The sequence below is a fragment of the Hyaena hyaena genome, unplaced genomic scaffold, assembly GCF_003009895.1.
Source record: "Hyaena hyaena isolate Hyena2069 unplaced genomic scaffold, ASM300989v1 scaffold_96, whole genome shotgun sequence".
NCBI classification, from domain to species: Eukaryota; Metazoa; Chordata; class Mammalia; order Carnivora; family Hyaenidae; genus Hyaena; species Hyaena hyaena.
Window position 1 is genome coordinate 2,174,211 of NW_024080729.1, and position 23,689 is coordinate 2,197,899.

The 23,689-nt window shown below is 44.8% G+C and overlaps 1 protein-coding gene and 1 long non-coding RNA gene across 4 annotated transcripts in view; both read left to right on the top strand.

The window, feature by feature from the left end:
- Positions 1–13,541, top strand: part of TMEM217 (transmembrane protein 217) — a 34,137-nt gene extending 20,596 nt beyond the window's left edge. The window contains exons 2-4 of one of the 2 annotated variants that reach the window (XR_005528925.1): positions 5,088–6,143; positions 11,384–11,457; positions 12,844–13,541. Coding sequence is in view for 1 of the 2 variants with exons in the window: in XM_039235320.1 (XP_039091251.1) it covers positions 12,871–13,425 (555 nt within the window). In the remaining variant the exon portion in view is untranslated. The remainder of the gene's footprint in view (positions 1–5,087; positions 6,144–11,383; positions 11,458–12,843) is intronic. The other variant, XM_039235320.1, reaches the window with a different exon arrangement.
- A 4,026-nt stretch (positions 13,542–17,567) lies between these two features.
- Positions 17,568–23,098, top strand: LOC120233836. 2 transcript variants are annotated; one of them, XR_005528927.1, is made up of 3 exons: positions 17,568–17,677; positions 21,146–21,303; positions 21,579–23,098. It is a non-coding gene; the product is annotated as an uncharacterized LOC120233836 (long non-coding RNA). The 2 variants fall into 2 exon arrangements; XR_005528928.1 differs by having other exon boundaries at positions 21,195–21,303.
- The last annotated feature ends 591 nt before the right edge of the window (positions 23,099–23,689 follow it).

The window sequence follows — 23,689 nt, forward strand, 5'->3', positions numbered from 1 at the left end:
TCATCCATATTTTCTATCTTCTTGCCTCTCTATGCTACAATCTGGATAATTTCCTTTGACCTATCTTCTGGTTAACTAATTATCACTTTGTCCATGTCCAATCTGCTACTAAATATGCCCACCAAAATTTTAATTTCAGGTCTTGAGTTTTTCATCTCTAGAAATTCCATTTGGTTCTCTTTCAAGTCTGCTAGGTTATTTTCTATGGTTTCCTGTTTCCACAATATATTTTCAATATTGTCGTTTATTTACATAAATGTAGGAATCAAAGGGAATTCTGATACAAGCTATAACATAGATGAACTTTGAGTAAATTATGCTAAGTAAAATAAGCCAGAACCAAAAAGACAGATACTGTATCATTCCACTTTACTACTCTAAATATATATCATCCAAGTATATTATCTATTATATCCAGAATACTAAAATTCATAGAAACAAAAAGTAGGGGCGCCTGGGTGGCTTAGTCAGTTAAGCGTCCGACTTTCGCTTAGGTCATGATCTCGTGGTTCGTGGGTTCGGGCCCCGTGTCGGGCTCTGTGCTGACTGCCAGCTCAGAGCCTGGAGCCTGTTTCAGTCTGTGACTCCCTCTCTCTCTGACCCTCCCCTGCTCACGCTGTCTCTCTCTCTCTCCTAGAAATAAATAAAAACATAAAAAAAAAAAAAGAAACAAACAAAAAGTAGATGGGGTGCCTGGCTGGCTTAGTTGGGAGAGCATGCAACTCTTAATCTCAGGGTCATGAGTTCAAGTCCCACATTGGGCATAGAGTCTACTTTAAAAAACAAAAACAAAAACAAAAACATGATAGAATGATGGTTACCAGAGGTTGTGTGGGAAGGGAAATAGAGAGTTGTTTCATGGGCATACAGTTTCAGTTTTGTAGGATGAAAATGTTCTAGAGATTGGCTGCATAACAATGTGAATATAGTTAACATTGAACCATACACTTTAAAAATGATTAATGGGGTACCTGGGTGGCTCAGTTGGTTAAGCATCCAACTTCAGCTCTGACTTCACAGTTCGTGAGTTCGAGCCCCATGCCAGGCTCTGTGCTGACAGCTTGGAGCCTGGAGCCTGCTTTGGAGTCTGTGTCTGCCTCTCTCTCTGTTCCTCCCCCACTTGCATTCTGTCTCTCTCTCAAAAATAAATAAAGATTAAAGAAACAATAATAAAAAAATAAAAATGGTTAAGATGGTGGGGCGCTTGGCTGATCTCAGGGTCATGAGTTTGGATCCCACATTGGGTGTGGAGATTACTAAAATGAAAAATTAAACAAATTTTTACAAATGGTTAAGGTAGTACATTTTATATGTATTTTACACATAAAAATAAAATTTTAATAAAATAAAAATTTTAATGCAAAATGTAGTGACTATAATTGTTTCATAATTTGCTATTTTTCATAGTTCCATTTCTGCTGTTATTTCTGCTGGTTCTCACTTGCAATGCCTTGTTCCTTGCATGCCGGGTTCTTTTTTACTGTGTAGTGCCCATTGTCTACACAGTAATTTACTGATGGAGATTTTTTGAGGACCAACACAAAGATTCATTCCTCCAGAGAAGATGTGAGTTTGCCGCTACCAGGAACTTAGAGAATTCCAGTTCAGGACTACTTTATTTTACTATTATTTGCTTAGTGTTTGTTTATTTATTTATTTATTTATTTTTAATATTTTTATTTATTTCTAGGAGAGAGAGACACAGTGTGAGCAGGGGAGGGTCAGAGAGAGAGGGAGATACAGACTCCAAAATAGGCTCCAGGCTCTGAGCTGGCAGTCAGCACAGAGCCCGATGCGGGGCTCGAACCCACGAACCGCGAGATCATGACCTAAGTGAAAGTTGGACGCTTAACCGACTAAGCCACCCAGGCGCCCCACTGTTTATTCATTTTTGAGAGAGAGAGACACACACACAGTGCAAGTAGGGGAAGGGGAGAGAGAGAGGGAGACACAGAATCTGAGGCAGGCTCCAGGCTCTGAGCTGTCAACACAGAGCTTGATGCTGGGGCTCCAACCCAAGAACTTGCCAGATCACGACCTGAGCCGAAGTCCAACATTTAACTGACTGAGCCACCCAGGCGCCCCTCAGGACTGCTTTAAACTAGGTTTGCAGTAACTTAAGAGCTTTTTTGAATACTTCTATAATTTGGGCTACAAAGTCACAAGAAGACTAGCTATGGTTACAGTCTCTCAAGAGTTTTCTCCTCTTTTGTGCAGAGTAGTGGGAAGTTATCTTTCTTGGAGTCTCTTGAGAGAAAGACGTGGGGTCAGGTTTACTTCTGATTCACCTTTAATCATAGCCTTCTTGGGGGTGGGGGGTACGACTAATACAAGGAAGTCTTTCTAATAGACTCACCACCTTGGTGCTCGCTTCGGCAGCACATATACTAGACTCACCACCTTGGTGGATCCTGAGCTTAGACTTCATCGGTCCTTAGCCTACAGAACATGATGTAATTCACATTTGCTCACACTGGTAAATACCCTCGGAGCAAAACCGACTCCCATGCTTTCTTACCTCTCCTATAGACTGGCTTCCCACCTGCTAGTTTGTCAGCTCTTCTGTGCTTTCAAGACTATTTTAAAACCATTTTATCCAGGTTTTTAGTTTTTGTAAGCAGCAAGTTGTCCCCAATAACTTAACCAATCAGAAATCCCTCTATCTTTATTTCCTTTTCGTTGATTTCTGCTCTTCTGTTCATTTTCTTCCTCCTATTTTTTGTTGTTTTTATTATTGCTTCTTTTCCCTTAAGTTTTTTAGTTGAACACCCAGCTCATTATTGCTTTTTCTATTCTATTACTAGGAAACTCTATCCTGAAGGCTCTAAAATTCCCTTAAAGTATCCTTTCTTTGTATTCTTTTAGTTTTGATACGTAATGCAGGAGTGATTGCTGAAAGGCAGTTGGTGCCCACCTGTTTTCGGCAAGGTCTCATGCCAGCAGGGAGATTGTACTGCTGAGTTTTTTCCTGAGACACCTGCACTCAAGGTCTGGCAACTGCAGGCAATTTTCCCCACAGGGGTGCAGCAATGCTGGGAAAAGAGAAGAGCATAATTTAAACTACCTTCTCTACCCAGCATTTTCTTTTTTTTTTTTAATTTTTTTTAATTTTTTAATGTTTTATTTATTTCTGAGAGAGGGAGAGACAGCATGAGCAGAGGAGGGTCAGAGAGGGAGGGAGGTACAGAATCTGAAGCAGGCTCCAGGCTCTGAGCTGGCTGTCAGCACATAGCCTGATGCGGGGCTCGAACCCACGAACTGTGAAATCATGACCTGAGCCGAAGTCAGACACCCAGCCGGCTAAGCTACCCAGGCGCCCCTACCCAGTGCTTTCTAATACTGGCTACCTATGAAAATCATTACGAAGTTTTGAAAAATACTGATTTCTGCGTAGCACTTAGAGGATGTTATAATTGGTCTGAGGTGGAACCTGGGCATGGGTACTTTCATTGATCCTAGCATAAAGCCAGGGTTGAGAACCGCTTCTCTAATTTATCTGTTCCTTGTCACCCACCCCACACTGCATCCTCCCTCCTCCCCACTCACACTCCCAAGCAATTTTAAAAATTTTTTTCCTTTTCAAATTTTTATTTAAATTCTAGTTAGTTGGGGCGCCTGGGTAGCTCAGTCCATTAAGTGTCCGGCTTTGGCTTGGGTCATAATCTCCTGGTTTGTGGGTTCAAGCTCCATATTAGGCTCTCTGCTGCCAGCCTGGAGCCTGCTTTGAATCCTCTGTCTCCCTCTCTCTCTGACCCTCTCCTACTTGCACTCATGTGATCTCTCTCTCTCTCTCTCTCTCTCTCATAAATACACATTTAAAAAGAAATAAGTAAATTCTAGTTGTTAATATATGGTGCAATACTGGTTACAGGAGTAGAATTCAGCGATTCATCACTTACATAGAACACCCAGTGCTCATCACAAGTGCCCTCCTTAGTACCAATCACTCATTCAATCCATCCCTTACCCACCTTCCTCCATCAACCCTCAGTTTGTTCTCTATGGTTAAGAGCCTTTCATGGAGGGCGTCTGGGTGGCTCTGTCAGTTGAACATCCAACTCTTGATCTCTGTTCAGGTCATGATCTCGTGGTCCATGGGTTCAAGCCCCACATCTGGCTCTGCACTGACAGCGTGAAGCCTGCTTGGGATCCTCTCTCTTTGCCCCTCCACTGCTTGTGTGCGCGCTCTCTCTCTCTCTCAAAATAAATAAAAACTTTAAAAAGAGAGCCTCTTATGATTTGTTTCCCTCACTTTCTCCCCCTTCTACATGTTCATCTGTTTTGTTTCTGAAATTCCACATATGAGTAAAATCATATGGTATTTGTCTTTTTCTGACTGACATTTCACTTGGCATAATACATTCTAGCTCCACCCACATCACCACAAATGGCAAGATTTCATTCTTTTTGATGGCTGAGTAGTATTCCATGGTATAAATACCCCATCTTCTTTCCATTCATTGGTTGATGGACATTTGGGCTCCTTCCATAGTTTGGCTATTGTTGATAATGCTGCTATAAGCATCGGGGTGCATGTACCCCTTCGAATCTGTATTTTTATAAACTTTGGGTAAATACTTAGTAGTGCAATTGCTGGACCATAGCGTAATTCTATTTTTAACTTTTTGAGGAACCTCCATACTGTTCTCCAAGGCAGCTGCACCAGTTTGCATTCCCAGCAACAGTGCAAGAGGCTTCCCCTTTCTCCATATCCTGGCCAACACCTGTTGTTTCTTGTGTTGTGTGAGGTGGTATCTCAGTGTGGTTTTAATTTGTGTTTCCCTGATGATGAGTGATGTTTGTGCATCAAACACAAAGTGTTTCATGCATCACACGAGTGATGATGAGCATCTTTTCATATCTGTTAGCCATCCGGATGTCTTTTTGGAAAAATGTCTACTCCTATCTTCTGCCCATTTCTTAGTGGGATTATTCATTTTTTTGGGTGCTGAGTTTGATAATCTCTTTATAGATTTGGGGTATTGGCCCTTTATCAGATATGTCATTCCCAAACAATTTTAAAGCCTTCTGTCCTCCCAAAGCTGGTTATTTCCTGGCTTCCATATTTCTCTCTATTGTTTTTCCAGGGTGCATTTGGGGCAGGAGTCAGAAACTCTGATCATTTACCACATTGGCAGGAACCAGAACTCTCCTGTATCTTGTTCGTCTTCACGGGAAGTCTCAGCATGAGACAGCAGCACTGGTTTGGCATGACTGCCAAAATGGGCACCGTGTTATCAGGGGTCTTTACCATCATGGCCGCCAACATGTGCCTCATCTTCGAACACAAGTACTTAAGGAGCAACAATTGCACTGATAATAACCTGCAGAACAATAGTGCAAGTGTCCTGATAAGCCACTTCATCATCTGCTGGGCTTTCAATATTGTCTTCTTCCTGTCTTTCATTACCCTCATCATCAGCTTCTTCCTCCTGTACTCAGTGTATGCCCAAATACACGGGGGCTTGGTGACCTACATGATCTGGATCCTTTTCTACGAAGTTGTAAACATTATAGTACAAATCTTTACCAACAATGACTCTGTCATTGAAGAGGTCAGAGTCGTGCGTTGGTTTGGCTTGATGTCCCGTATTTTCATGCACTGTTTCTGGATATTCTATGTCATCTCCTATGCTCACATAATCTACAAAAGTCAAAGCCCAGGCAATATAATTTTCTACAACAGGCGTATTTCGACAGCCACTGGAGAGTTCCTACGACGGAAATCCAAGATCATCAACCTTACCCGACACTATAGTAAATAATGTTTGCCCTTCTCTCCACTGATGGTAATTCTAGTTCCATCTCTCTCACTTCTGCTGATCTGTTCGGAATAGAGACTCTGCTGCCATCTTTTTGGGAGACTATGGAGAGGAATGTAATTATAATCCCAACGAGGACCACCTGCTCAGGAAGGGCGTTTAATGAAAGGCCATTGTTGTTTACCAAGCACTTCTTGGGTTTCTCCTTCGTTTTCTGGTCAGTGCCGCCTTAGAGGTCAAAATAAAGAGGGCAAGGGAATGAAATGAAGCTGAGTCGCAGTCTGGCAATCCTTTCGCCTTGGTATATGCCTTCATCAGCCTTCAACCCACAGCTCTCTAATTCAACCCTGGGACACAGGCATATCTGGATTTATACCTCAGGTAGCTACAGCATAAGGGAGAATGGTAGTGTCTTGGGGTAGCTTTGTGCCATGGTCTTTCCCTCTCTGTCCTGTATGCTATATTCCAGATAAATAAAAGAATAAAAGTAGAGAAAACTATTCTCCATTTTCTGTCGTAAGTATCCTCCCCACTCAGATTTGTTAAAGAGTGCAAAATGCACTCAGTTAACCAAAAGGTATTCGTTAAACTTTTCTGTGTCTGTCACTATGCTAGACTTAGTAGAAGGATACCAAAAAAGTACAAGATACAAGTCCTGACCTTGAGGATTTTGCAGTTTGTGGGAGAAACAAAATCACTGCTTATGACTTAAGCTAATTAAGACAGCACAAGACTACATATTATCATAGATCCACACACATCACTTGAGTCCAGGTTCAGAAAATGTCATAAGTAGTATAAACCAAGATGGAAGACAAATTGAGCACACTTCTACTTCAAACATTAGGCATTGTGTTAAGTGTTTGTTTATTTAATAGCTTTACTGAGGTATAAGTGACATATAATAAGCTGCACATGTTTAAAGTACATAATTTGATAAGTTTTGACATAAGTATATCCCAGTGAAACCATCACCACTGAATTCCTAAACATATTACCCCTCAAAGTTTCCTCTTAACCCCTGCTCCCCCCCTTCCTGCAGCAACCCCTACCATCACAAGGCACTGATTTGCTGTCATTATCTATTAGTTTGCATTCTCTAGAATTTTACATATATAGAATCATAGAGTGTGCACTTTTTTTGTCTTGCTTCTTTCACTCAGCCTAATTCATCCATGTTGTTATGTGTATCGAAGTTCCATTCTTTAAGATTCATCTACATTATGCGTTTTGAAAGTTCATTCTTTATTGACGAGTAGCATGCCATGACATGAATATACCGCAATTTGTTTATCCATTCGCCCTTTGAAGGACATCTAGTGATTTGCAACTTGGGGCAATTACAAATTGGAACACTAGAAACATTTGTGCACAAAACTTTGTATAGACTTATGATTTCATTTGTCTTGGATAAATACAATTTTAACTTCTTAAGAAACTAGCAACGCTTTCCCAGAGTGGCTGTACCATTTTATATTCCCACTAGTGGGGTATGAGAATTCTAGTCCCTCCACATCCTTGCAAGAATTTAGTACAAACAATAAATATTTCATTTTAGCCATTCTATTGGGCATATAGTGGTATCTCCTTGTGGTTTTAGCTTACATTTCTCTCATGCCAAATGATGTTGAACATCTTTTTATGTACTTGTCATACTTATATATTTTTGGCAAGGTGTCTACTCAAATCTTTTGCCTATTTTTTAAAATTTTTTTAACGTTTATTTATCTTTGAGAGAGAGACAGAGCGTGAGCAGGGGAGGTGCAGAGAGAGAGAGAGATACAGAATCAGAAACAGGTTCCAGGCTCTGAGCTTTCAGAGCAGAGCCCGACGCGGGCTTGAACCCACAAACTGTGAGATCATGACCTGAGCCGAAGTCGGATGCCCAACTGACTGAGCCACCCAGGTGCCCCAAATCTCTTGTCTATTTTAAAAAATGAGGTTGTTGGGGTACCTAGCTGGCCCAGTTGCTAGAGCATGCAACTCTTTTTTTTTTTAATTTATTTGTTTTTGAGAGAGAGAGCATGAGCATGGGAGGGAGAGGAGAGAGAGAGAGAGAGAGAGAGAGAATCCCAAGCAAGCTTCACACAGTCAGAGCAGAGTCTGATGTGGGGCTTGAACTCACAAACTGTGAGATCGTGACCTGAGCTGAAATTGGGAGTTAGACACTTAACCAACTGAGCCACCCAGGGGCCCCTGGATGACATTTTCTTCTAGACTTGGTTTTCATTAGTTAAATACACATGTTCCTCTCCTTCATTTCCAGTGAAGAAATGGGCAGAAGACATGAACAGACACTTCTCCAAAGAAGACATCCAGATAGCTAACAGACACATGAAAAGATGTCAACATCACTCATCATCAGGGAAATATGAATCAATACCACCTCACACCAGTCAGAGTGGCTAAAATGAACAACTCAGGAAATAACAGATGTTGGTGAGGATGTGGAGAAATGGGAACCCTCTCACACTGTTGGTGGGAATGCAAACTGGTGCAGCCACTCTGGAAAACAGTGTGGAGGTTCCTCAAAAAATTAAAAATAGAATTACCCTATGACCCACCAATAGTACTACTAGGAATTTATCCGAAGGATACAGGAGTGCTGATTCATAGGGGCACATGTATCCCAATGTTTATAGCAGCACTTTCAACAATAGCCAAATTATGGAAAGAGCCTTAAGGTCCATCAACTGATGAATGGATAAAGAAGATGTGGCATATATATACCGTAGATTATTACTCGGCAATGAGAAAGAATGAAATCCTGCCATTTGCAACAAAGTGGATGGAACTGGAGTATATTATGCTAAGTGAAATAAGTCAGTCAGAGAAAGACAGATATCATATGTTTTCTCTCATATGTGAAACTTGAGAAACTAACAGAAGACCATGGGGGGAAGGGAAGGGGAAAAATAGTTTCAAACAGAAAGGGTGGCAAACCATAAGAGACTCTTAAATTCAGAGAACAAACTGAGAGTGGATGGGGGGGTGAGGGAGAGAGGAAAATGGGTAATGGGCATTGAGGAGGGCACTTGCTGGGATGAGCACTGGGTGTTGTATGTAAGCAATGAATCACGTGAATCTACTCCCAAAACCAAGAGCACACTGTATACACTGTATGTTAGCCAACTTGACAATAAATTATATTTTTAAAAAATTTTATGTCCTAAAAACTTTAATTAATTAATTAATTAAATGTCCAGTTTCCAACAACAAAAGAATATAAGACATGTAAAGAAACAGCAAAGTATGACTTATATATCAGAAAATAAATTGGAACAGAAACTCCCTGTAAGAGTGACAAGATATCAAATTTAACAGAAAAAGTCTTCAAAAGAGCCGTCATAAATATGTTTAAAGAGGGGAACCTGGGTGGCTCAGTCAGTTAAGCGTCTAACTAACAGGTCATGATCTCATGATTCCTAAGTTCAAGCCCTACATTGGGCTCTGTGCTGACAGCTTAGAGCCTGGATCCTGCTTCAGATTCTGTGTCTCCCTCTCTCTGCCCTTCCCCTGCTTACGCTCTCTCTCTTTCAAAAATAAACATTAAACATATATGTATTTAAAGAACTAAAGGAAACCATGATTAAAGGACTGAAGGAAAATATGATGGCAATGTCACATCAAACACAGAATACCAATAAATATGAATAAAAGACACAGAAGTTATGAAAAACTCATAAAAATTTATTGAGAAACACTAACACACTCATCCAGGAAACCCAAAGAATTCCAGTTAGGATAAATTCATTTTTTTAATGTTTTTTATTTATTTCTGAGAGAGAGAGAGAGCGTGAACAGAGGAGGGTCAGAGAGAGAAGGAGACACAGAATCCAAAACAGGCTCCAGGCTCTGAGCTAGCTGTCAGCACAGGGCCTGATGCAGGGCTCAAACCCATGAACCGTGAGATCATGACCTGAGCCAAAGTCGGACGCTTAATGGACTAAGCCACCGAGGCGCCCTCAATTAGGATAAATTCAAAGAGATCCATAAACACTGCATAGTAAATGCTCAAGTCAAAGACAAGAAGAAAATCTTCTAATGTTTATTTTTGAGACAGAGAGAGAATGTGTGTGAGAGAAGGACTGGGGGAGGGGCAGAGAGAGAGGACGACAGAGGATCCAAAGCAGGCTCTGTGCTGACAGCAGGGAGCCCCATGTGGGGCTTGAATTCATAAACCATGAGATCATGTCTTGGGCCCAAGTCAGATGCTCAATTGACTGAGCCACCCAGGCACCCCAAGAAGAAAATCTTGAAAACAGCAAGAGAAAAATGACTCAACACTTAGAAGGGAATCTCAGTAAGACTAACAGCTGACTTCTTTGCAGAAACAATGGAGGCCAAATGATGGTGGGACAATATATTCAAAATACTTCCTCCTCCCACTGTTCACCAAGAACCCTGTATCCAGCCCAAAGCTGTATTTCAGAAACACTCAGATTCTTTCTGAGTTCCAGGTTGATGGAGAGGACTTCATAATAGACATATCCCAGGGGAGTTCAAACCCACCATTTCTCAAGCTGTCCTCCTTCATTTTTCCCTTCCCCATTCTAAGTGTGCTTCCCAGCTCAGTGAATGGGCCACCCTTGACCCAGGTGCTAATCCCAGACTCCTCCCACAGCCCCAGACTGCAAATGCAACCCCCTAACACCCCATGTTGCCTTGCTTCACCATTGCCTTTAAGCCTCTCAACTGCTCTGCCTGCCTCTACTCTTGTCTCCTTTCTGACCCGTGGTCCCCATACCAGCAAGAAACGTTTTTATATATTTTTTTAAATATTTATGTTTTGGGGGGAGGGTGCAAATAGGGGGGCAGAGATAGAGGGACAGAGAGGGCAGAGAGAGGGGGACAGGCTGATAGCAGTGAGCATGATGTGGGGCTCAAACCCACAAACCGTGAGATCATGACCTAAGCCAAAGTCAGATGCTCAACCAACCGAGCTACCAAGGTGGCCCAAGAAATGTTTTTCTAAAATGCAAATCAGATCATCACACACACACACACACACACACACACACACATCCTGAAGACCCTTCCAAGTGTCCTCATTGCCTTCCAAAGAAACCCGGACATGGCAGGTAAGTCCTCTTCTTTTCGGACCCCTGCCCTTCCCTGTAGCCTACCTCTCTACCCAAGCCACACCAAACTCGCTGTTTCCCAAATGGCTTTGGCCTGTCCGCATGCCTACTTGAATGCTGTCCACTTTGCCAGAGGTGAAGTCCCTCCCTTTTCCACCCAGTGGTTGCCCATTCCCTCTAAGACACAAGTTCAGTGATTGCCTTCTTCAGAAAGTCTCCCCCGGGGCACCTGGGTGGCTCAGTCAGCTGAGCTTCCAACTTCAGCTCTGGTCACAATCTCAGGGTTCAGTGAGTTTTAGTCCCTCATCAGGTTCATTGCTGTCAGCGCAGAGCCCACTTCAGATCCTCTGTCCCTTCTCTCTCTGCCCCTGCCCCACTTGTGCTCTCCCAAAAGTAAATTTTAAAAAACATTTGTAAAAAGAAGAGGAAAGAAAACCTCCCCTGATTTTCATTCTGGATTAGATCTTTTTTAAAAAAGTTTTTATTTTAATTCCAGTTAATTAACATAGAGTGCTATATTGTTTCTGGTGTACAATATAGTGATTCTGGATCAGATCTTGCTACATCTTGAGGACATCGGACCACCTCCTCCACAGCCTTTATCACAACGCATGGTAAGTTTTCCTTAAAAAATGTTAAAAACATTTTATTCCCATTTTTCTTGTTTTTGTCTAGCTTCCTCACTAGAATGTTTACCTGTGCATGTCTAGTGCCGAGCTCAATGTCCAGCACATAGTTAATGCACAATAGATGTTTGCTGAGTGACTAGAATGGGCCAGAGGAACAGGAAAGGAGGCAGAAAGAGACGTTAGGCAGTTTTTACCATGACCGTGGGGAGGCATTAAAGGCCAAAACCAAGGCGGGGGCAGCAAGAACAAAAAACCCAAGGGGTCTATAAAGATAATGCCTTGAAATCTGCAAAACAGTCTTACACCAAAGGGACACGCCTGTGTGGTTTGAGGCCCTCTTTTTGAAAGACCCAGGAGAGCACCCTGTGGAAAGTAGCCACTCTGGAAGCGACTCTGGTGGCAGGGATGGCCTGAGGCTGGGTTGGTGGGAACAGACAAAGATCAGCGCAGCTCTCCAGCAGCCAGCACAAGGATTCTCCTACCCTACCGGGGAAATGCTGGTTCCTGGGGTGCAGCAGGCGGTATGTGTACCAAGGACTAAACTCTGGAGACACACGGAGTTGGGAGGATCATGGAGAATAAGATACAAGGATATTTGGGATGAATTTGGAAAACATTATGCTGAATGAAACCAGCTGGCACAACAGAAGAAATATTGTATGACTGCACTTACGTGCGGTGCCTGGGGTAGTCATAACCCATAGAGACGGAAAGGAGAATAGTGGTTAGCTGGGGCTGGGCGTAGGGGAGGGGGCAGTGAGCATTTGCTAAGTATAAAAGCCTGGAGATGGATGGTGGTGATGGTCACACAACAGTGTGAATGTACTTAATGCCATTGAACTGTACACTCGCAAAGGGCTAAAATGGTAAAAAAAAAAAAAAAAAAAAAAAAAAAAAGTATATTTGACTATAATAGAACAATTGCAACTGAAAAAAATATTCAGGGGTCATTCCAGGCCCTCAAGGAGCCAAACTAGTTTTCTGACTTCACAGAAAAAAATATCCCGTGGAAGAGCCCAGAGCTGACTCCATCATCATTCCAGATACAGGAGCTTCCCAATTGCCATGAGCCTGGCACGGACAGTGTGCTTTTTGCTACCTTAAAGCATAGCTGCGTCTGAAACAGCAGAGCTGGGAGCTACCCAAGGAGTATCCTAGGCCAACGGCGCCCTCAATTCCCAGGGACGTGGTCACCTACAGCTGGTTATGTCAGAGCAGGGGCCAGACACCCATGTCCCTTGACTTCTGGCCCATTGCCTGTCCATATACCAATTTTATTTTAGCTCTCTCCCATTTATATCCAGTGGCTCAAGGAATTTGTGTAGGGCTAGCTCCACCATCTTATTCTGTATCTCCTTTTTCCCCCTGCAGCAGGTGCTGTGGTAAAACACGTATAAAATGAACAACAAGACTCCCTGCCTCGTGGTGGGCATCTTCTCTATCCTCAACACCATCCAGTTCCTCATCTTTGATTTGAACCACATTACGTACTTTGGCTACGAGGACAGAGTCAATATCTACATGGACACAAACTCTGAGACGGTATCTTGGGTCATGGCCCACAAGGGAAGCATCAACATCGTCTTATCCACCACCACCATCTTGTTCGGCGTGTTGCTTCTCTATTGCATCCACACGAACAACTACGTGGGGCTGCTGTGCTACGCACTGTGGATCATCGTCTATGAACTCATCAGTTTCTCCATGGTCATGCTCATCAATGGGATCATCAATGATCAGTTCAAGGAGCTGAGTTACCAGCATCTGCTCTTCCAAATCTCCCGTATGCTCCTTCACTTCTTCTCTCTGCCTTTCATCACCAAGCATACCTGCATCCTTTACAAGATCCCCAAGGTTTCAGTTAAAATAAACCGCCACAGGCGCTCCTCCATCAGTACAGTCGATTCGTGGCCACCTGTCGGGCTGGGAAGCTTGTACCACAAGTTAAACTGAACTGTGCCAGGAAGGAGAGAAAGAGAGGCACAGCACTCCCCAGCAATAGCTTCCCCTTTTCCCTCTTGCCTTCTGTTGCTTCTACTTACCTTTTAAAGATTCTTGAGTTTTATGCACTTAAGGGTATTCTTGGGGCGGGGGGGACGATTGCACAGATCAGTTATTGTGCATGTGTGTATTCATGACTTAATTATATTCCGCCTTTGTTCTTTTTTTTTTAATTTTTTTTATGTTTTTTTATTTATTTCTAGGAGAGAGAAAGACAGCGTGAGCAAGGGAGGGTCAGAGAGAGAGGGAGTCACAGACTGAAACAGGCTCCAGGCTCTGAGCTGGCAGTCAGCACAGAGCCCGATGCGGGGCTCGAACCCACGAACTGCGAGATCATGACCTAAGCGAAAGTCGGACGCTTAACCGACTAAGCCACTAAGGCGCCCCCGCCTTTGTTCTTACTTAACCATCTCATTGGTGTATGTAGTTACTTCTCGTGGTCCCCTCCTCCCCGCGTGTCCTTAGTTTCTAATTTTTCTCTTGTGGGTTGTCCCACCAATGCCTGGTTCTGCTGAGATTTTTTTTCTGTTTTTGTTTGTTTTGAGCTGTGCTTATCCTGTAGAACTTTCTGTGCCGATGGAAATGTTCGGTACCCGTGCTGTCCACTAGTCACAAATAGTTACTAAACACTTGGAACGTGGCTATTTCAACCCAGGGATCGATTAGAAAAAAATTTTTTTTTCCATTTTAAGTAATTTCAACTTCAATAGCCACATATGACTGGCACCTGGCTACCATACTAGACAGCACAGGAATCTGGACCCTCATTTTGTTCTTGCATATAATTGTAGGAAGAATCCCTTTCCAGCTTCATGCGTCACTCTGCTTTTCTCTTACTTTTCAGAAAGCAGTTCCTCATGTTGGTCCATGACATGGCAAGAAGAATCCTCACTTTTAAAAGCTCCAAGATTTTTTCATTTTAAGCACTATTGACATTTTGGACAGAATAAATCGGTCCCGTAGGCAGCTTGTTCTAGGCATTGGTGGATGTTTAGCATCTGTGACCTCTACCCATTAGATGCCAGGAGCATCCCCTGCCCTTGTGACAAACAAAAATATCTCTAGACATTGAGAAATGTTCCTTGGGGAGCAAAACTGCCGCCAGTTGAGAACCACTATTTTTTTTCAAGTTTATGTTTTTAAGCCATCTCCACACCTAACATGGGGCTTGAACCCACAATCCTGAGATCAAGAGTCCCACACTCTCCTAACTGAGCCAGCCAGGCACCCTGAAAGCACTCTTTTACAACAATACACCCCCCGGATTGAGAGCTTGTATGTCACTACCATTAACTAAGAGAGAGCATCTTTTACATAACTAAGAGAGAGCATCTTTTACAGAGAGCCCTTTACATTTACTACCTGGTGTGCCATGAACACTAATGCTCCCATTTTATGATTTGATGAAACTGAGACACAGGGTGCTTAAGGGATGTGATCAAGGTCACACAGTAGCAAAAGCAGGATTTGAGTCTAGAACATCTGACTGTAAGCACAATGTCCAACTTGATTCCCTGAAGCACTCTTGTCTTTACCAAGATAAAAAAGAGGGACCTCCTTTTAGAATATTTCCTTTTCATTCAAAAAACGTTGGGAGTGAGAGGCACCTTAGTAGCTCAGTTGGTTAAGCGCCCAACTTTTGATTTCAGCTCTCAGGTCATGATCTTACAGTTCTGAGATCAAGCCCCAAGTCAGGCTCTGCACTGACAATACTGAACCTACTTGGGATTCTCTCTCTCCCTCTCTCTGACCCTCCCTAGCTTGCAATCTCTTTCTCCCACAATAAATAAATAAACATTAAGAAAAATGTTGTAAGTGAAATCAAGCGACACATTTCTTTTGAGAGAGAGAGAGCGCGAGAGGGCACAAGTGAGGGGGAAAGGGCAGAGAGAGAGAACAAGGGAGAGAAAGAAAGAAAAGAGAGAGAGAAGGGGGCTACCAGAGGAGGGGCTCGTGTTTACCCAAAATGGAGCTCAAGCTCACCGGATTGGGACTCAACTCAACAAACTGGGAGATCATGACATGAGCTGAAGTCAGATGCTTAACGACTGAGCCACCCAGGTGCTCAAGGGACACATTTATCTTAACCACACTCCTCCAAAGCAGGAGCATAATGACAGTAGCCCATTTTTACCAAACACTTAATAAATGCCTGGTGCTACTGGAAAAACTCATTCGATTCTTCCCACCACCCTACTAGTCACAGATCTGGATCCGGACCAGTTCCCAAAATGTCCACCAGATGGCAGTCAGCAATAAACTTTTGCCCCGCGCTGTTTGTCTTCCCAGCCAGATCCTCTAAGGGTGGCTGATGAGGGATTTAGGGAGCCTCCACCTGGTAACTGAGGACTAATAGTGTGCATCCCCGCCCTAGTCTCACAAGGCACGTCTTGACTGGTACCAGAAAACAAAAAGTAAAGCACAGGCTGACATCAGGCTCTAATCCCCCATCCCCGCTGGGGCGGCGGTGGGAAGACTGGAGACCGACCCTGTTCAGAAGAGGTGGGGAGGGAAGCCAAGTTCCAAGCATCAGCTCAGCTAAGAGTTAGCTGATGGAGGAAAGCTTACGATGCTCAGACACAAGGCTGTGCGTCCCTCTGCACCAGACTCCCCCGTTGTGGGTCCGCTTCCCCCCCCCACCCCCATCCCAGCTTCCCATTCTCCCAGGAACCCCCCTCCCGCCACTCCACCGAGTCTGCTCTTGTTAAGGTGGTCTCCACACTGCCCAGTCCTGAGCTCAGCCTTCTCTTGCTAGACCTCTCCATGGCTTTTGACCAATCGATCCCTCCCTGACCTCAAACAGCTTTGTCTCTTGGCCTGTGGGACACTAGGGCCATCACTCTCCATTCGCCACCTGCCTCACTGGCCTTCATCTCCCTGACCTTCAAACATTGGAAATGCTTCCTGTCATCCTTCTGATCTCCTTTCTAACCACTTTCCTCCCTCCCTCCGCTCCAGCCACACTGGCCTCCTTGCAGTTCCTCCTACACACCCAGCACACTCTAGCCGCAGGGCCTTTGCACCTGTGGTTCCTTCAGTCTGGAATGTTCTCACTCCAAGTATCCACTCGTTTTGTCTTTTGTTTCTTTCAGGTGTCTGCTCAAAAGACATCAGAGAGGCTTTCCCTACCAACCTATGAACCTAGCCCCTCCCCACGCCCTCCCTCTGTAACCTACTTACCGTGCTTTATTTTTTTCATAACACATATTATCACCTCACTATACATAGTTACTCCACTGCCCCCCAAAATACAAGCATCATATTTTCTTCATTGCTGTTTTCTCAGCACCTAGAACAACACCTGGCACATAGCTTGTGCTCCATAAATATTTGTGGAATGGGGGTGCCTGGGTGACTCAGTTGGTTAAGCATCTGACTCTTGATTTCAGCTCAGGTCATGATCTCACAGTCATGAGATCGAACCTCACATCAGGCTATACAGGAGCATGGAGCCTGCTTAAGACTGACTCTCTCTCTCTCTCTCTCTCTCTCTCTATGTGTGTGTCTTTCTCTCTCTTTCATCTAAAAACAGAATTGTGAATAAGCGGACACAGACCCGCAGCAGCATAGAATAAGGAATTGTTGCCTGCTTTCTACCTGGTGATTATGGCAGGCAGGCTAGTGAGGGGCAAATTCCTACTGCTCTTTAGCCTCCTCTTCATTATCCCTTCCTCTCTCACTCCCTTCTGGAGTCTGCAGATAGTTGCAGGTGGGAAATACTCACAAGGGATACGATATCGGCTTCCTTGTCCCTCTCCTCCTTCCCTAACTCTTTTCCTTTGCACCAGCTGCTGATCCTAGAAATACCACATCTTCCCACTCTCCTCACCAAGCCTAAAACAAGCCTTTTGAACAGTGCAGGTGTCCCTGGGAAGGGTATACCCCGAGAGCTGTCACCACGACTCCCTTACCTCCCCCGCCCTGTGAAGATCCCTGGCCTTCCATCGTCCTTTCCTTTACTGGGTTTACTGAGTGTCTGCTGTGTAGCAGGCTCTGAGCTAGGAACTGGGGAATACCCTAGAAAGCAAGGTACAGCCCACATTTCAAGAGGCTGCCAGCCTCAGGAGGGCTGAGTCACTCAAGGCCATTTGGACCCGTAAGATGGGTGCTAAGGGAAGCACTGGAGGCCATCGGAGGAGTTCTAACTCTGGGAGACTGGAGAGTCAGGGAAGTCTTCCTGGAAGAGAGCCCTGAGAAGGAAAAGGTAAGGTGCGGGAGATACCCCTGGGATGGGAGAGCTACCCCAGGGTGAAGGAAGGAAGCTACTCTGTGGGGACGATGGTGTCAAGAGGAAGCAAGCAGACATGAACTTCCCCAGAGAGAAGAGGGTCTCCCCTTTTCCCACGGCCTTTGCTGGCTGCTCCCGGAAGGTGTTTGATCTTGAGTACACAACCACTGACTATTTCTGAGCACCGTTCCCACCTCACTGGGGTCACCTATAACTCCAAGTGTCCCCTAGCAGCCATGTCCTGCGGGCTTCATTCTGTATCCACTTCTCCCCATCTGGTTCAAGATGCGTCAAACTTCCCATGTGTTTTACTCCCTGCTGCCCCCCCCCTCCCCGCAAGGTCTAGGTCTCCAATTCACCTGCCTCCTTTCCCCCAGAACTCCCCACATTGATTGCTACTGTCCTCAGCTTTCAAAGCTCTATTTTTCCCTTTCTTTGGTGTCTCCCGACAACCAGTCTCTAAGTATGGTCTGAGGCTTTGCTATTTTTTCCATCCCATTTGCCCACCGGACAAGAGGTTGATGACAGCCTCTGAGAGCCAGCGCCTGACTCTCGAGACAGACTTTCCCGTGGGTAAGCTGTTCGGTGAAACTCTCCTCAGCTTCCTTTCCCTTCCCTTCCATCAGCTCACCAGGTGTTAGTGAAATAACTTGTTTAAATTCTTAAATTTGGGAACCTGGATGGCTCAGTTGGAAGACCATGCGATTCTTGATCTCAGGGTTGTGAGTTCAAACCCCATGTGGTGTACAGAGATTATTTCAATAAGTGAAACTTTTAAAAAAATGCTTACATTGTTTTTCATAAGTGAGTCATGACTTTCTTTCCTGGGAAATAGTTTTTACAAATGCCTTCTGCCTATATATTGTTTTTATTTTTTTTCTTCTGACTATATTAATTTTGCTTTACAAGCAAAACGGCTTGTAAAGCCCTTTCTGTGTATGTGTTTGGGCTTTCTGTGTATGTGTTTGTGCGTGTGATTGTGTGTGTTTGTGTATATGAATGTTCGAGTGTGTTTGTGTATGTTGTATTTGTATGTGAGTGTGTATTTATGTGCTATATTTGTGACGTGTTATTTTCATGTTTGTGAATATGTAAACAGCTGAGTCAGTTATTTGGTAATGGTCAAAAATAACTTACATATTGGAGCTCCTGGGTGGCTCAGTTGGTTAAGCGTCCAACTTTGGCTCAGGTCATGATCCCAGAGTTTGTGGGTTCGAGCCCTGCATCAGTCTCTATACTGATAGTTCAAAGCCTGGAGCCTGCTTCAGACTCTGTCTCTCCCTCTCTCTCTGCTCCTCCCATGGTCATACTCTGTTTCTCTCTCTCTCTCTCTCTCAAAAATAAACATTAAAAAATAATAATAAATAAAAATAATTTAAAAATGACTTACATATTAAAGATATAAAAAGATTCAAAAAATGCTTAGGCTTTACACTTTTCTAAAATTTGCTTCTGACTCCTACCAACACTGCCTTTCCTCTTCAGAGATACATCCCAAAAGGGGCAACACGAGACAGCATCTTATTTAAAAGATGTTCAGGGGCACTTAGCTGGCTCAGTGAGTGGAGCAGGAGACTCTTGATCTCAGGGTTGTGAGTTTGAGCCCCACTTTGCATATAGAGATTATTTAAAAATAAAATCTTTAGGGGTACCTGGGTGGCTCAGTTGGCTGAGCGTCTGACTCTTGATTTTGGCTCAGGTCATGATCCCAGGGTCCAAGCCCCTTATTTGGCTCCGTGCTGAATGTGTAACCTGCTTAAGATTCTCTTTCTCTGACCATCTTCCCTGCTTACACTGCCATTCTCTCTCTCTCTCTCTCTCTCAAATAAAAAAATAAATAAAACAAAATCTTTCAAGAAACACAATCTTAAAATAAAAAGATAGGATATTTGGCTCTTCTCTTGCCCCGACAGCATCAAACTGACAAGACCAAGTCTATGAATGATGTGGAGATTGGACCTTGAGCCATCCTGCTCCTCAGAGTTTTAGGGGAACTCCCCTTTCTGAGGGGTTGGGAGACAGCAATTGTAAAAAGTGCCCGAGCAACTAGAAAGCCTCTCAATTCCAAAAGTAAACTTTGCAGCTCCAAAGCATCCCTGGCTCTTTGCCTCTCCCTTTGCCCGGGCCAAGCTCCTGCCAGCCACGCTGACCTCAGGCTGCCCCACCTTCTCCACCCGCTGATCCGGGGATCACTCGCATTTTCTGGACCAACGGAGGCAATTTGGTTTAGCATTGTGTCACCGTTGTGCAATCAAGACCCTCTTGGGGTGCCTGGCTGGCTCCATTGGTAGGCTATGAAACTCTTCTTTTTTTTTTTAAATGTTTATTTACTTTTGAGAGAGAGAGCGTGAATAGGGGAGGGGTGGACAGAGAGGGGGACAGAGGATCCAAAGCGGGCTCTGTGCTGACAGCAGAAAGCCCGATGCGGGGCTTGAACTCACACATCATGAGATCATCACCTGAGCCGAAGTAGGATGCTTAACCGATTGAGGCACCAGGAGCTCCAGAGCATGCAATTCTTAATCTCAGATTCCCGAGCTCAAGCCCCACATAGGGTATGGGGCCTACTGTAAAAATAAATAAATAAGTAAGCACCCTCCTTCCACGCCTTTGGGCATCCTGGAACACACTTATGCCTCCTAAACATTCTCTTCCTTCCTTCCTCCCTCCCTCCCTCCCTCCCTTTCCTTCCTTCCTTCCTTCCTTCCTTCCTTCCTTCCTTCCTTCCTTCTTTCTTCCTTCCTTCTTTCTTTCTTTCTTTCTTTCTTTCTTTCTTTCTTTCTTTCTTTCTTTCTTTCTTCATTCATTCACCAAAATGCATGGTTTGCCAACTATATGCTGGGCATTATGTAAGAAGTGAGGCAAAAGTAAAAAAGTAAAAAGTGAGATGCAATCCTCGCCATGAATCAAGAAGTGGGACATGTTGGGGCCCCTGGGTGACTCAGCAGTTAAGCGTCTGACTTTGGCTCAGATCATGATCTCACAGTTCATGGGTTTGAGTCCCGTGTCGGGCTCTGTGCTGACAGCTCAGAGCCTGAAGCCTGCTTCGGACTCTGTGTCTCTATCTCTGTCTCTCTCTCTCTGCTCGCACTCTGTCTCTCTTTTAAAAGTAAATAAACATTAAAAAAAAAAAAAAAGATGGGATGCTTGGGTGGCTTATTCAGTTGAGTGTCCAACTTCAGCTCAGGTCATAATCTTGCAGTTTGTGAGTTCGAGCCCAGAGTCAGGCTTTGTGCTAACAGCTCAGAGCCTGGAGCCTTCTTAGGATTCTGTGTCTCTGCCCCTCCCCAGCTCGCAGTCTGTCTGTCTGTCTCTCAGAAATAAACATTAAAAAAAATTTTTTTAAAGAAGAAGAGGGACACATGAGGAAGTTATTACAATATTATAGACAAATTGGGTAACAAAGGTAAGTCCAAAATCAGCTATGTTATCTCTATTTCTCAGTGGTTCATTCAACAAATGTTTACTAAGCACATGCTATACTACACATCAGGCCCTGTTTGAGATGCTGGAGCCTCAGGGGAGAAGAAAACAGATAAAGTGCCTGCCCTCATGAAACTTCTATTCTAAGGAGGGAAGACAAGTGATAAGCAAGTGAACCTGTAAGTATATACAATAATTTCAGGGGCACCTGGCTGGCTCAGTCAGAAGAACAGGAATGTTTCTCTGGAGAAGTGATGCTTAACAGGACTTGGAGGCTCGGTGGGAAGGGCATTCCAAGCAGAGGGAACAGCAAACACAAAGTTCTAAGCAGGGGGAGCAAGTTTAGTGCGTTCAAAGACCAGCCAGAGAGCCAGCGACTGGAGCACAGTGAGTGAGGGCCTGGGGATGTGGTGGCTCAGCTGATCCTGTGTTCCTTTCAACTGCTCCAATGCAGAAACGGAAACCTAAACCCCAACGTTCCAGACTCCCTTGCAGCCACCGCCCTGGAGACTGGACACAGAGTGTGAACTTGAGAAGGTAGAAGTGTGACGGAGGGTGTGGGGTCGGGCAAAATGGGTGAAGGGGAGTGGGAGACACAAGTTTCCGGGTGTGGAAGGAATAAGTCCTGGGAATAAAAAGCCTGAGAAATAGAATCAATAATATTGTAATAGTGATCTCTGGTGGCAGATGGAGCTACACCGTGATGAGCACAGCATACTGCATAAACTTGTCGAATCACTATGCTGTACTTGAAACTAAACATGGTGCGTCAACTGTACTCAAATTTAATAAATAAATAAATACCAGAAGTGAGGCAGAGGCCATGTTCCTGCCGCCATTGATTTTGCCACTAGCAAATAAGCTACGGAAACCCTGTCTCTCTGCAGCCACCTTCCAGGGTTTGGCCACTAGCCTGGTTGGTTGTCAGCTGTAACTTCCTGACCCCTGGGTGAAGTTGTGGTGTTTCCTGCAAATCAACAGTTCCAAGGGTGGCCTCCTGTCTCCCGCTTTCCCGAGGGGGCAGAGCTAACTGCTCTCCCAATGGGGCGGCTCAGCAGTGTTATTACAAGGGCCGTCCCCGAGACCCAGCACAGAACCTCTTGCCCCCTTCCAAAGATTGTGAAGGAACCAATTCCTTATATTCAATCCTTCCTGCCTCAAATACCTTTGGGGGTCTCCAGTTTCCTGCAGCTGATCCTGAGTGATCTGGGGGTTGGGAGGCCCAACTCTCCCCCTCGGGAGATCCCTCTGTTACACAGGCAAGCACCTGTCTACCTCTGCCCGCTGTTTCCCAGCACAGAGCCAACTCCCTGCTGGTAACAAAGCATTTCCCCTCACTACCTCAGGGTGGTTCAAACCTGGGCAAAGAATTGTTGCCAGTCTTAACGAACAGTCCACAAGTGTCCCTTTGCCCTGCTTATTGGATCCTAAAAAATGCGAGTGGATGGGGCAGGCTTGGTGTCCTCTGGCCATCTTTCCCTGAGTAGGTTATACCCAGCGAGGTGTTCACTGATCTGCCCTTCATCCCAGGCTAACCAGATACGGAAAAGATACTGGTCTGAACTTCCAGGTGACTTGCCAATTAAAGTCAACACTTGAGGAGTGCTACTCTAAGCAAGCCGGTACAAAAAGCACCAAGGAGATAGAGAGCTTCCCTCTAGGGGCTGAAAGTCTGTGGAGAGAAATGCACGGAGAGACCAAATAAACTAAGGCTGGGTGAATATCTCCAAGGCACTGCTCCAAATGAATGAACCCATTTAACTGTCGCAGCAAGGCTATGAAATACATCATATGGTTTTTCCCCATCTAACAGATGAGAAAACCAAGGCCCGGGAAGGTTAAGCCACTCTTCTAGATTAACACACAGGGTACACTGCTGGGATTTGAACCCAGGCAACCTGGCTCCAGCATCCCTGCAGCCTATCACGTCCAGGCAATGCGTGAGGCTCCATGAAGGCGTCACGGGAGCAAAGCGAAGACACAAGCAGTTCAGCCTAAGGCCATCAGGTCAGGCTTCCCTTCCTCCAAAAGAGATCTTCCATCTTCTGGTCAGGTTGGCGAATGCACAATGGACCTGGCCTTTGTGTTGGTCTTTGAGAAGGGTGCTGGGGGTAGGAAGTGGATGAGACCTGCCTTCCTGCCCTTGAGGGGCTCACAGGCAGGAGGGGAAGCTGACAGCTAAGAACATTAACGGTTGAACCCGCAACGATGTGGGATAAGAAGGGGCTTCTAAGCAGGGAGAAGCAGAGATAACACCGGGCGAGGTACCAGCCCTGCAGGGGACTTACAGGTAAGAAAAGGCTTCTTAGAGGAGGCGACATGCCAGTTGGGCTTTGAACAATGAAGACAGTTTGCCAGGCTGATAGTCTGGGTGGGATGGGCATAGGCGAAGATTGAGGGAAGGGCAGAAGGCGTCCCAGATGGAGGGAACAGCAAGTGCAAAGACAAGGAGGTGGGGGACATGGCGATGTGTCTGAGGCTGGGGGAGCTCCACGGGGCTGCCACAGAGCCCGTGGCAACGGCCAGAAGGGAGGCGGCAGAGTGAGTGGCAGCTGTGTCTCGAAG